The 11,999-nt window shown below is 43.8% G+C and overlaps 2 protein-coding genes across 4 annotated transcripts in view; both read left to right on the forward strand.

Annotated features, from left to right (window-relative positions):
• The window catches only part of LOC109968624 (PHD finger protein 20-like), a 14,960-nt gene extending 11,973 nt beyond the window's left edge, over nt 1-2,987 (forward strand). The window contains exon 18 of the mRNA XM_020615012.1: nt 657-2,987. Within this exon, the coding sequence (XP_020470668.1) occupies nt 657-793 (137 nt within the window). The 3' untranslated portion in view covers nt 794-2,987. The remainder of the gene's footprint in view (nt 1-656) is intronic.
• A 2,837-nt stretch (nt 2,988-5,824) lies between these two features.
• Nucleotides 5,825-11,999, forward strand: part of LOC109968621 (protein NDRG3-like) — a 15,054-nt gene continuing 8,879 nt past the window's right edge. For 2 of the 3 annotated variants that reach the window (XM_020615005.1, XM_020615007.1), the window contains exons 1-6: nt 5,825-5,978; nt 8,507-8,596; nt 8,956-8,988; nt 11,223-11,328; nt 11,437-11,557; nt 11,760-11,822. In XM_020615005.1, the coding sequence (XP_020470661.1) occupies nt 8,540-8,596; nt 8,956-8,988; nt 11,223-11,328; nt 11,437-11,557; nt 11,760-11,822 (380 nt within the window). In that variant the 5' untranslated portion in view covers nt 5,825-5,978; nt 8,507-8,539. Of the gene's footprint in view, nt 5,979-8,506; nt 8,597-8,955; nt 8,989-9,241; nt 9,407-11,222; nt 11,329-11,436; nt 11,558-11,759; nt 11,823-11,999 lie in introns of those variants that run through there. The other variant, XM_020615006.1, reaches the window with a different exon arrangement.

Here is an 11,999-nt window from a genome sequence, read left to right on the forward strand (position 1 = left end):
CCCGCCCCGCCCGTGTTCTGCCCAGCGCTCCCTCTCCCCGCTCCGCCCACGTTCCGCCCAACGCTCCCTCTCCCCGCTCCGCCCACCTTCCACCCAGCGCTCCCTCTCCCCGCTCCGCCCACCTTCCGCCCAGCGCTCCCTCTCCCCGCTGCGCCCAGCTCTGCACATATTCGTCCCTATGAAATTACAATTAATGAGGATGCAACAAAACTCACTGATCAAAAAGTGAAATTCTCTGACTGGTCAGAGGTCAGTCCCATCAAAACTGTCTGTTCACTGAGTCTGGGTCAGAGGAGGCTTCGACAGCACCTCTCTATGTTAGGACACGTGTTGGAGCAGATTTCTACAATAATATTTGGATAAAATTACTGTAGCTTTAACTTAACTAAAGCCTGTAAGTGCTGAAGCTGCAAACCTCAGCATCCAGTCTGCACTATGGTAGTTTTAGTGACCAGGCTGCAGTAAAAATGGTCAGTGTGATTCAACAGGAGGTGGATGTAGGTTATTCCTGTAGTAAACAGTTGTCATGCTCTGATTAACACACACTTTTCAGTGTCGAGGATTGTAAACAGAAGTGTTTTCAGGGTGGTTAGGGGGCTACACCCAGACACACCTGGTCGTCTGTCAGTGTTTTACACCGTCCCTGTCTCCCTCAGTGTTGGAGTCCTGGCTGGACTACTCTGGCGATCTCGAGCCTCCTGATCCTTTGTCCCGACTCCCGCAGCTCAAACAGCGAATCCGGCGGCTGCTGCGTGACCTGTGCACTGTCAGACACCTATCAGTCTGCCACTGACCCTTTTCACTCCTTCATCTGGGACCCCTGACCTTTGACCCTGCTGGTCACTGCTAACTACTCGCAACAGACAGACAGACGGACTGATTGGCGAGGCTAGCACGTGACTACACGGACTTGTGGAGCAGCTGAAAACTGGTTTGTTTCCATATGGTCACAGGACGGTGCCCCCGGTGGAGAAGAGGTACACTGCAGTTTGCAGGGGAGGATGACGTTTCTTTTATAAAGTGACTGAACAGCTGATTTTGTAGTTAAATTTCACAAAGGTACAAGAAGATTTCACAGACTGCCTCGAGCAGCATGCCACACGTCTTCATCCACACAGCTGAACATGACGCAGGTTTGATCGCTGATTGATTTCTTTGGCTTCTGATCAGCTGCTTTCTGAGTCACAAGAATATGTGTTGTCTTAACATCAGACAACAGCTGAGCTTAGACTGAATTTTAAAACATATTGCACATTGTTTCCTAGCAGGTTTCCAAGCTGACAAACCTCCTGTTATATGACACAGCTTCCACACACACAACATGAGGATTTACAGTGATGCTTTTGTTACTTTGACATTTCTCAATGTCTGGAGGTATTAAAATGTTACTAATTCATTTTTAACACAAAACATTCTCCGAGGGTTTTAAGGTCACAGCAGAAAGTACTGCAGCACAGTAGCCACTAACACACCAGCTGTGCTAGCGCTCCTCTCTTTTGGCTTCTTTGTTGTGTCAGAACTGCTCCATTTATGCCCCGTGCCTCCCCCCCCCCCACATTATTTCACATCATTTCATTCTGTAAAGAATTAAAAAATAGCTCCAACTAGTTTGCTAACTGCTAATTAGCATCAACTGTCAGTTAACAAGCTTATTAGCTTGGGTGCTAATGTGACAGTAGCATCACACAATGGATTTAAAAGACATACAGCAGGTCGTCCTCACACAGAGGAGGTTCATCAAACCTCTGATTCAGACTTTAGCTGTTCACTCAAAGGTTTCTGTGTCAGGACGGTGTGCTGTTGGTCAACGGCACAGATTAGTTTCAGTGGTCACAAAAGTTGAACTTAAAAAATGTTCAGAGTTAATCCAGTTTAGCAAGAGAATGCAAATGGCGAGATTAATGCATTGTATGTGAGGTGTGTTACTTTCAGTTCAGTCCGGTCACACCTGAACCAGGACGTCCCTCTGAGGACTCACCACAGCCGGAGCGAGATCACTGACGGTGTAATAAACCGTGATGTCACCATGTAAATATGTCTATTTGAATGTTTTATACACTTGTACAAGAAGCAAACTGTATAAAGCTGTAGATTTATTTTGATAGAAACAAATCTAAAATGGTTTATTAGGTGAAATTGGAGATTTCAGAGAAAAGACCAACTATTACAAGAAAAGGTTTGTCAGATTATCACAATTTGCAGCTTTTCTCAAAATCTGACTTGTCTTGAAATGATCATATTTTTTCTTGTAATGTTACCATTTTTTCAAAGTGACAATTTTGTCCTCAAAAACTTTGTTGTTATTTGTTTCGTTCATAATGGCCCCTGTCCTCGAATCAGTTCCCCAGTTAACTCTGACATGTTTGGCTGAAGAACAGTGAGCTTCTGGTTCGTCTCTTCACTTAGTGTCCTTTATTTCCAAAGCCTGAACAGACACTTTGTCTGAGGAATTCTGGCTTTGATTGAAATGATAAAATTCCAGTTGCTGTGTGGTTGTGTGTGTGTCACATTCAGCTCATCTGTGTAAAACTTTGCCCAGAAACAGAAACTTCCAGAGCTGGAGTCAGGATTTTAGAAACAGGGAGGTCAAGAGTCCAGATTCCCCAACAGAACCCACCTCAGAAACATTTATTCTTGTTTTGTTCATGCTTTCTGTAAAGGGTCTCCCTTGACGTTATGCTCTGCTGTCACATATGTAATAGTGAATACTAAATACTAAATATTCATTTTAATTGTATTTTTCTCCCTAAATGTAATCAAGTACACAAAATATCAACATTTTCCTGAAAACACCTGTGTCCAACTATATGTAAACAGCTCTTCATGAGATTTAAAGTCATGTTTCATTTCATTTTAACTAAAAACTAATTTGTTTTAACATGTTAAGTTTGTTGAATACATCCTTATTTTGCAGGAATTGGACTCAAACCTCGTGTCTGTCTGATTATATATTTACTCCATAGACCTGCACCGTCACAGATGACCATGAATATACTCACTAAGGAAAAGTCCAGACTGCATCAGACCGACTCTTTCCTTCGTTTCCAGCCCGTCAGTTTTTACTTTGTTTTGAAGTCATTGAGAGCGTGTTCAGAAAAACAGACACACAACAGAGTAGAATCCATTAGCTCAGGATGCAGTCACTTTATGTCCTTTACAAAACAACATCTTGTAGTCAAACGTAATTTAAGACATAAACATCACCACAAACAGGAGACCGAGGCCCTCCCTGGTCAGATGAGGACTCTGGGTCTGTCTGATGTCACATATTCCCTGTGTTCATGTCACTGATGTGTAAAAACCTACTGATGATTCCTTTTCTGGACCTCACACACTGTTGAGTCAAACACAACGCTTTTGTGCAGGTAAGTTTTCCTTTGATGGGCATGTTGGTGTTCACTTGTGTTTTACCCTGTGTACAGGATTTGTGTTGTGCTGCGGGTGGATCCGGTCACACAGATGGTCTTGCTGTGTGTTCACAGCACACTCCCATATGTCCTGTGTGTGTTACCGTAGCTCCTCCCCTACACAGCACACTTCACCGAGCAAAAGCCTAAATATGGATTTTCTATTTGTTTCAGCCATGTCAGGGCTGTGGCTGTTTGGACGTCGGTGTCCGTCAGCCAGACGGAGTCCAGAGTGAAATATCTTATGGTTCAACAGCTTATTGTACATTGGACCATAATTCAAACCAAGATCAGCAAACAAACATGAATGTCAGCAACTGATTTCCACAGAAAGAATTTATAATAGGAGTAAAAAATTAATACAAACACAAAGAAGTTTAAAATGAGGGAAGTCAGAACCCAAACAAAAGCATACAATTCAGCATTAAATTGAAAAACTGTGTAAGATAAAGAGTAGAATAACAATATTTAGGTCTTGATGAAACAAAAGTTGGGATTAGTGTCTCCATCAGACAGACTGGCCATCTGTGATCAGATTGTTCAGATGTGTAACAAATGTTAACACTTTATGTCTTTGTGTTGAGGGACAAAGTTATATATTTTACATTTAGGCATGAAGTGGTACAGCTACAGGGTTTTCATCACAGCATACTAATGCTATACATAAAATACAGCTGAGCCTGGTGGGAATGTCTTTAGGTTTGTAGGTATTTGGTCATAAACCAAAGCTTTGGCCTGCTGCTGCTGGAACAAAGGTCAGTATGATTCGCCCTCTGGGCACCATGAGTGTCTGCACAAGCTTCAGGAGATAATTCAGTCTGGACCAACAGAGAAAGGGTTAATGAGCTGTGTAATTAGGAGGGCTTTTTTGGTAATGATGAGCTTTGGCATCCAGAACAGTTCCAAGCATAAAACAGTTTCACAAATGGACTAGTGCAGCTTTTGTGTTTGGCTCCTCATGTCTGTGACTGTGCACAAACCGAACATTGCTATTAAAATACTGCCGACCGGTCTGGGAGGCCTGTTCTTCACTGTTCCTGTGTGACCACCTACAAACAGTTTCCCCAAAACAACCACTTACCTCAACCGCTGTTAAACACCAAGAACAACACATGAGTAAAGTTAATTAGAAATCACAGTTTCTATTCTGGAACATGTCACATAATACAAGTTCACATTGCCACAAAAGATACCACAGATTTGTTTTTAATTTGAAACACTGCCAGTATTGTTGCATATTTCTTTTCTCTTCCTGCCAGAAAACTCAAATCCAACCCAAAAAGTCCCATCTGGCTTCATCGCGAGTTAACCTGCCAACACTCCCACATGAATGTGGACTCTACAAACCAAAGTTGACTTTGTGCCTCACAGAGAGGAGGCAGGGGGGTGGACAAAGTGCCTCACAGAGAGGAGGCAGGGGGGGTGTAACTGCTGAGATGTACTGTACAGACAAAATGAAAGGTATTTATATGTAACTGCTGAGATGTACAGACAAAATGAAAGGTATTTATATGTACTGCACACAGGGTCGACTCTTCTGTACCGAGGTCCATGTTAAAAACACAAAGGAGTTCTTTAATGAGGCCCAACAGTAAATCTTTTTATCATTAACTTGTTGGAACAAGCTACACCAGAGTGTTACCAACATGAGCTGTACAAGATAGTTGAAGCTTTAATAGCTCCAAAATACTAACAATAACCACTCAAATCAGTTTCAGAACTTCTCTTAACAACTTCACATAACACACAACAGTTCACACTTTCTTATGTCATCTTTTCTCAAAATCTGGTTAAAACCTTCATAAACCACTTAACAGTGCGAGTTAGGATCTTGGTACCCTGTCTCTAGAATCCCCAAAGACTCTTCATCGGGATGATAAAATATTCAGTCCACTGAGTGATTATAAGAATTTGAACTTGTTTCCCAGGTTGTGACTCTTTCCAAAACAAAACAAAGATCGCAGCCTGCCAAACTACTGGATAGGAAGCTGAGCCAACTTGCTAAACATTATTGTGCAGCAGATTAAATGTTTTAGCCAGATGGTAAGAAGAGTCTCTGAAAATATTGCTAGGTATTTTGAAATGTGTTCTGGGTTTTTTCCAATATCACCAGTTAATTAACTTTTAGAAAAACTGATGGTTCCCTGTGTGATCTGAATGTATGCCGATATACAGTATGTAGGACACAAACTGGGGCTACAGAACTCATGGCTACGCCCCTGGATAGTGGTAGACACGAACTTAATAAAGTGAAGAAACTAATTATATAAGACAGTGACAAAAAGTTAGAACAATAATCTCCTGGTTTACATTTTTACTTGAAACAATAACAGATCATTTTCCCATAATGTCAGAGTATTCTGCTGTGAGTTCCGTGTTTGGCCACGTGACCGCGGAACCTGTTATTTTGTTTGACGTAGCCCCGCCCCTCTCTGTCCGCGTGCAGCAGGGTTCAGTGAGAGAGAAGGCTCGCGAGCAGTCCCGCTCCAGCAGTCACCGGTTAACCAAGCAGCTGACTAGTTGTTGGATTAAAGGGTTAACTGACCCAGCTACAGGAGCTACCTGCTGACGGTGAGTAGCTAACAGTAACGTCATTTCGGTTCAGTGGTAACTGACACCAGCCTGTTAACGGCCGGTTGGCTAATTAGCCAGGTAACGGTCAAGTGAGCCTTTACACCAATGATGTATGTGCGTCAGTAATACATGAACCAAGTTACCTGGGATAACACGGCAGGTGTCAGCGCCGTGGGACGCCGTCTTCGATGGCGATGGTCTGTTTGGTTCCAGGTGTGTGCGTATGGACATGTGTGGCTGTCTCGGCGAGGACCAGTTTGTGCTTTACATAGTGGAGTGAGGACATGTCCACTTCCTGGCACACTGTCAAAGACGGTTTAGGGTTGTGGGTAGACATCTAACTAGTTATGATGGTTAAGGGTAGGGGGCTAGGAGATGCGTTATGTTAATGAGTGTCCTCACAAAGATAGGACTACCGTTATAAACTAACCTGGTCTCCGTGGTAACGGTTGCTCGCTGTCTTGAGCTAAGCTACATTAGCATCCCGGCTCGTTAAATGCACGGTGGTTGACTTGAACAGGCTCATCTGTAGATTCTAGGTCTTTGTTTTGTGTGTGTGTGGGCGGACAGACAGCAGAGCCAACAGCACCAGTACGATCAGTTCAGTTCAGCACAGAAATCCAACCTAAGATCTGAGCAGAGCCCCCCTCCCCCAGAAAAAGGCTCCCAGAGAAGATTCCCCAGTCATGCTGTTTTTCCTTCCAACCTGCACTATTCAATATACAAAGAGCCTGTTTACATGTCTCTGCCTTATGTTGTGGGGCCGGTGGGGGCCACACTTCCCAGGGTTGTGTTCATCTTATTTTGCCAAAGACAAGTGCACAAAAACATCCACAGGGCCGCTCCTGCACACATGCTCTCTGCATCTTCCCTGAGTGAAGCTATGGCACATTAGCAATACAAAAGGAAAGATGAAATATGAATTAACATAAATGAAGAAAAAGCCAAAATCCTTTTTAGAACATAACATGAACAGTCGTGTATAACCCCACAGATGGATGTAAAGCTGCGACAAAACACTGTGTTGATGTTGCATAAACATGGGGCTACAACTAGTAATCACTTTACTTATCGATTAACCTGCTGACACTGTCCTTCAATAATCATTTAATTGTTTAAGTTAAGAAATGTTTTTAACAGTTGAAGGCTGAAGCCAAAGAATATTTGGTATTTTTGCTTTAAAAGTAACTGAAGTGATTGATTAGATGATGAAATTGTCATTAAACAGCTTGTGGTTGCAGCCCTACGTTAACATTCTGGATATGGCGTTTACATGCAGTATAGAAACCAGGTTACAGCAGGTTTCTGGAGTTGTAGTAAATGGCAAAGTGCGGGTGACACTGATGGACGACTGCGCTCCTTCCACCGTGTTACCTGTGTCGAACGTGTTCTCGTAATTTCTGGACTTGTAGTAAATGGCAAAGTGCAGGTGACACTGATGGACGACTGAGCTCCTTCCACCGTGCTACCTGTGTCGAACGTGTTCTCGTAATTTGAAAAAGAAAAGACTAATATAAAGATATTTCACAGTGTGAAATTTATTATGCATTAACGTATCAAAATAAGCATGTGCACATGGATCTTGACTGTTTAGGAAAAACAGAAAAGACTGACTCCAACTTGGCGGTATACAATATTTGTATGAAAAGATGTTACTATCTGATTGGTCCATGGTGTTGGGGAGCAGTTGTGGTTTAAACTTAACTCTCCCGAGATTGGTCCTTCAATCCGTCCATCCTCCAATCATCCTCTCTGCTCCAATGGTCATGGACAGCGCCCTAAAAATGGAGGAATACCTATACTGTCTTAATTCCTACATAGACACTTATGTCTTCCTTTGTTTCCAAGGAACTGCTACATTTTAGACATTTCTCTCCTGTTCCAATAAAACCGCTCTGCCTGTGTGTCTGTATATGGTCCTGCCTTTGAAGTTGTCTTCCTCTTCCTGACTTTTAGATCTAGTCTCTTGTTTATTACCCTTGGTGTCCCAGTGACCCCAAATTCCCTGGCCTCTTCAGCCAGGTGGTGATAATAAATTAACTGTGGACCCTCTTTGCTAAAGCTGCTCTGAGAGGGTGGTGCATCATGAAATGCTGCTGATTATTCTCCATCAACATTTGCTCTTCTCACCTGGTTACATTCACGTCCCAGATCAACACAGCCTGGCTACTGTAGCTTCAGTGGGGTCAGGACACTAGTGTGTGTTGTGGGCGTCCATTGGCAGCGACTTCCTTTAGCATTTGTCCTAAAGGGGAACTACTGTCCATAATGTCAACAATATTTAATTGGTTGACCAGCTGTTTCTGATCACTGTCCATAATGTCAGCAATACTTAATTGGTTGACCAGCTGTTTCTGATCTCCATCTTCAACAGCAGCCAAATAAAATGATGTCATTAGCTCCCATAAAGCCGTGCACAGAAAACATGTAAACAACGCTCTCGTGTCACAGTTGAATAGTTTTAACTTAAATGACTGGCACAGTGTAACACTGACCGTCTGTGTGTGTGTGTGTGTGTCTGGAAGCACGTCTTCTGAAGGTGACTGGCAGGTCCTGTGATGGAGGAGCTTCACGACGTCCAGCTGACTGAGATCAAACCTCTCCTGACAGAACAGGTGGGAGCCAATGGCTAATGTCACAGAGTCCAGTTGACGAGTAGCTGCCCTGCAGCATAATCAGCTGAGTTAAAACCAAAACCACAGCTTATTTATTTTGACAAATACAGTTGGTCTGAATAATTAATCCTAGAAAATTGCACTTAAAAATAAAAACTTTTCTTCAGTGTTTAAAGGGAATTGTTTCGTAACTGGCTCGAGTTGGTCCATGTGAAATTCCCAAGTATAGTTCTCTGTATTTATTGACACAAATATAAAAATTGTCAACAAAATATTTGTAATTTTTGGAAAAATCTGTCACAGTAATGACCTAAAGCAATGAGGGATCATGACTGAAAGGTTTGTCTCTGTCTCTTCAGAGCGGGAGAAACCTGCAGGACTTTGACTGTCAGGTAAGTTTGTTCAACACGGATTAGAAAAGGGATTCATCAGCATGTTACTGGGTTTGAAGGAGGAAATTTATTATGTAAATCAGTGTTTTAAAATCTGAACTGTCATGTAAGTAATGTATAAAAGTTCTCTGAAGGGAAGCATGATGGGTATTGTAGTAGGAACAGAGGCTTGGTGAATTCTCAGTTGAAACGGCGTCAGCACAGTGTCTTTCTCAGCCTGATTCAGGGAAGCTTGTGCGTTTGTCTCCTGCAGGTTTCTGTTTATGGACCTCCAGCCGAAACAAGGTCATAGATTGCAGCTTATCCAGAGCATAGTTTGAACCAGGACCAGAAACATTGGACCACATGACCCCGGTCCTCAGAAACCTCCACCATTTGTCCTCCAGCTTTACTAAGTACTGGGCATGTTTAAAGTCTGGTGAGACAGCAGTTAGCACTTATCTGCCCAGACAGTGGAACATTTGACCTGCTGATCTTTTAAAAGTAAATTTAAAACAAGATGTCTCAACACATGGTCTGAACAGTGAGGGAGACAAACTGTAATTAGGAAGCCCCATGGATGTCTCAGGTGGCTCACATAGAATCTGTTAATCTGGTTTTGTGAGATTTAATCCTCTGGGTCAGAGGAGGAAGGGTGGATGAGGGCAGAGGAGAGGACAGAGGCATGATGGGAGCAGTGAGGGGTGGAAGAAGGCAGCGATTTGTTTAGAGCTGAGGGTCACGCGGCTCTCAACGGCTCTGCTGAGATTGTCTTGATCCAGTCACATGGCCTCCACTACTTTGTTCCTTCACCGGGCTAAAGGACAACAACGAGGCTGATCTCGTCTCTTTCTTCTGTTTCTACCGACTCCGCTGTCGCTTTCTTCTCCTTCCTGCTTCTCGGTGTTTATGAATCCCTGACTTTTCTTCTCCTCCTGAAAACTGTTGTCGTCCTCACTGCCTGTGTCAGCATGTCTGTCTGTCTGGATTTGAACCAGATCTCCTGCTCTTTAGGAGTGGAGGTGGTGAGTTTAGCCAGTTGGCTGCCTGCTCTGGTGCTACTACAGTAGCTCACAGAAGTTTATCTGCACACACACTGTTAGTGGTTTGTACCTGCTCACCTGTGTTTTCTGCTTCAGCAGCGTCAGTTGAATTTTATTTGTAGGACTTTCTATTGAAGTTCACTCTGGAAAAGGAGTAGTAGTATGTTTGGTTAAAAGTGATGAAAGTGTCCATGTTGTCCACAGATTCATCTCCATCTATTGTTCGAGTCCACCTGAGGTTCCAGTCTTGTAAAGATTTACAGAGATACTGGGTGAACGTATTTTGTGACTGTGTTTGAACTTTCATCTCTGACGCCTCTTCAACGAGCAGCCTCACCAAAACGTTGTGTTGCTTTCTGGGAATAGTTAGTCTGCACTTGAGAAATTCATAGTTAATTTTAGAAACCAATCCAAGCATTTGCAGGTATGCACATGCATGTGAGAGCAGAGGAGACGGGTGCAGCTTAAGACCCATTAATAGGACATCTGTTTCCATGGTCAGTTCATTAATGGATTAGTTGACAGAAACATACGGAGCCCTTCATCTTTGGCCATGTTTCTGTGAGCGTGCTTAGAGACAAAGTGGACACAGAGGTGTAACAGCTGGAGACAAAACCACTATGATGAACTGTAACGGAAACAGACTGTGGGAATAAATCACAGTGCACATGAAGCATGTGACATCCACGTGCACTGACGCTTCCACTGGATCTGAGTGGAAGAGTGAGCGCATGAATCAAAGAGTTGGTGGGTTTGGTTTGTTTGAGCTCTGTGTCCTGCTCCCCTGCAGCTCCATCAGCTGTTACCTCCATCAGCCAACCTGTCATGGCAGCAGTGGATGGAAAGGAGCATTAAGTTTGTGCATTCACTTGAAGTTGTACCTGATTTCTAAACGACTGGTGCCACTGAGCCACCTCCCAAAACGAAGGTGGTGTGGGTTCATGAGCATGGTCGTGTTCCTCTTGTGCACTTTCATCTGCCTGTTGGCCATGAAGATGAAGTGGCTGATTCCCACATGTCCGGTTTCTAAACAAATAAAGGTGGTTTGTCAGTTGTGAGCAGCTGCAGCCCGGGGACTGGCCGTTGTCTTTACCCATGTTAAAGAACAGAAACCCCACTGCCCCTGGTGCACCGTCACCTAGCTGAGTGTTACTCCACCCCTGAGGCTCATGCTGTACTGTTTGTTTTGGATGATGTGTATGTGTTGTTCAGGAGCACGATGTGGAGACAGCCCACGGCGTGCTGCACGTTACCATGAGGGGAGTTGCTAAGGGCAACCGGCCCACAATCCTCACCTACCATGACATTGGACTGAACCGTGAGTAAACATGCACTTGCATCATTACAGTCATCGCACAGCGCATGTAGAACAGCTACAGGACGGAGACACAAAACTAACTGTGTGTGTGTGTGTGTGTGTGTGTAGATAAGTCTTGTTTCAACAGCCTGTTTAACTACGAGGACATGCAGGAAATCACACAACATTTCTCAGTTCTGCATGTTGATGCTCCAGGACAACAGGAGAACGCTGCCATATTCCCCATAGGGTAACACACAGACACACACTAAATAACACAACACACCCTCACCATCCTCTGTTGGGTACAAACACACATGCATGTGAGTCCTCTACCATTTTCCACTGGGTAACACACACCAGTGATCCCCCCCCCCCATGGGATTTGTTGTTGCAGACAGAGCTGTTGTGTTGAAACTCAAATGTGTGTGTGTGTGTGTGTGTGTGTGCAGGTACCAGTACCCCACCATGGACGAGCTGGCTGAGATGCTGCCACCTGTCCTGACACAACTCCAGTAAGTCTGTTGTCTTAAATGAGCGCATGATGCATGATGGGTATTGGAGTAGGAACATCAGAAGCATTACCCAGGCTGGAAGGATTGTGATGGGTCCTTCCAGCAGACAAAGGCAGGTGTACAGTAGTCCTAAACTCAGCTGACTATCAGACCAGAGTTTCTGACCTCCTCAGTGAC

This window comes from Monopterus albus, unplaced genomic scaffold, assembly GCF_001952655.1.
Source record: "Monopterus albus unplaced genomic scaffold, M_albus_1.0 scaffold155.1, whole genome shotgun sequence".
In the NCBI taxonomy this organism is placed as follows: Eukaryota; Metazoa; Chordata; class Actinopteri; order Synbranchiformes; family Synbranchidae; genus Monopterus; species Monopterus albus.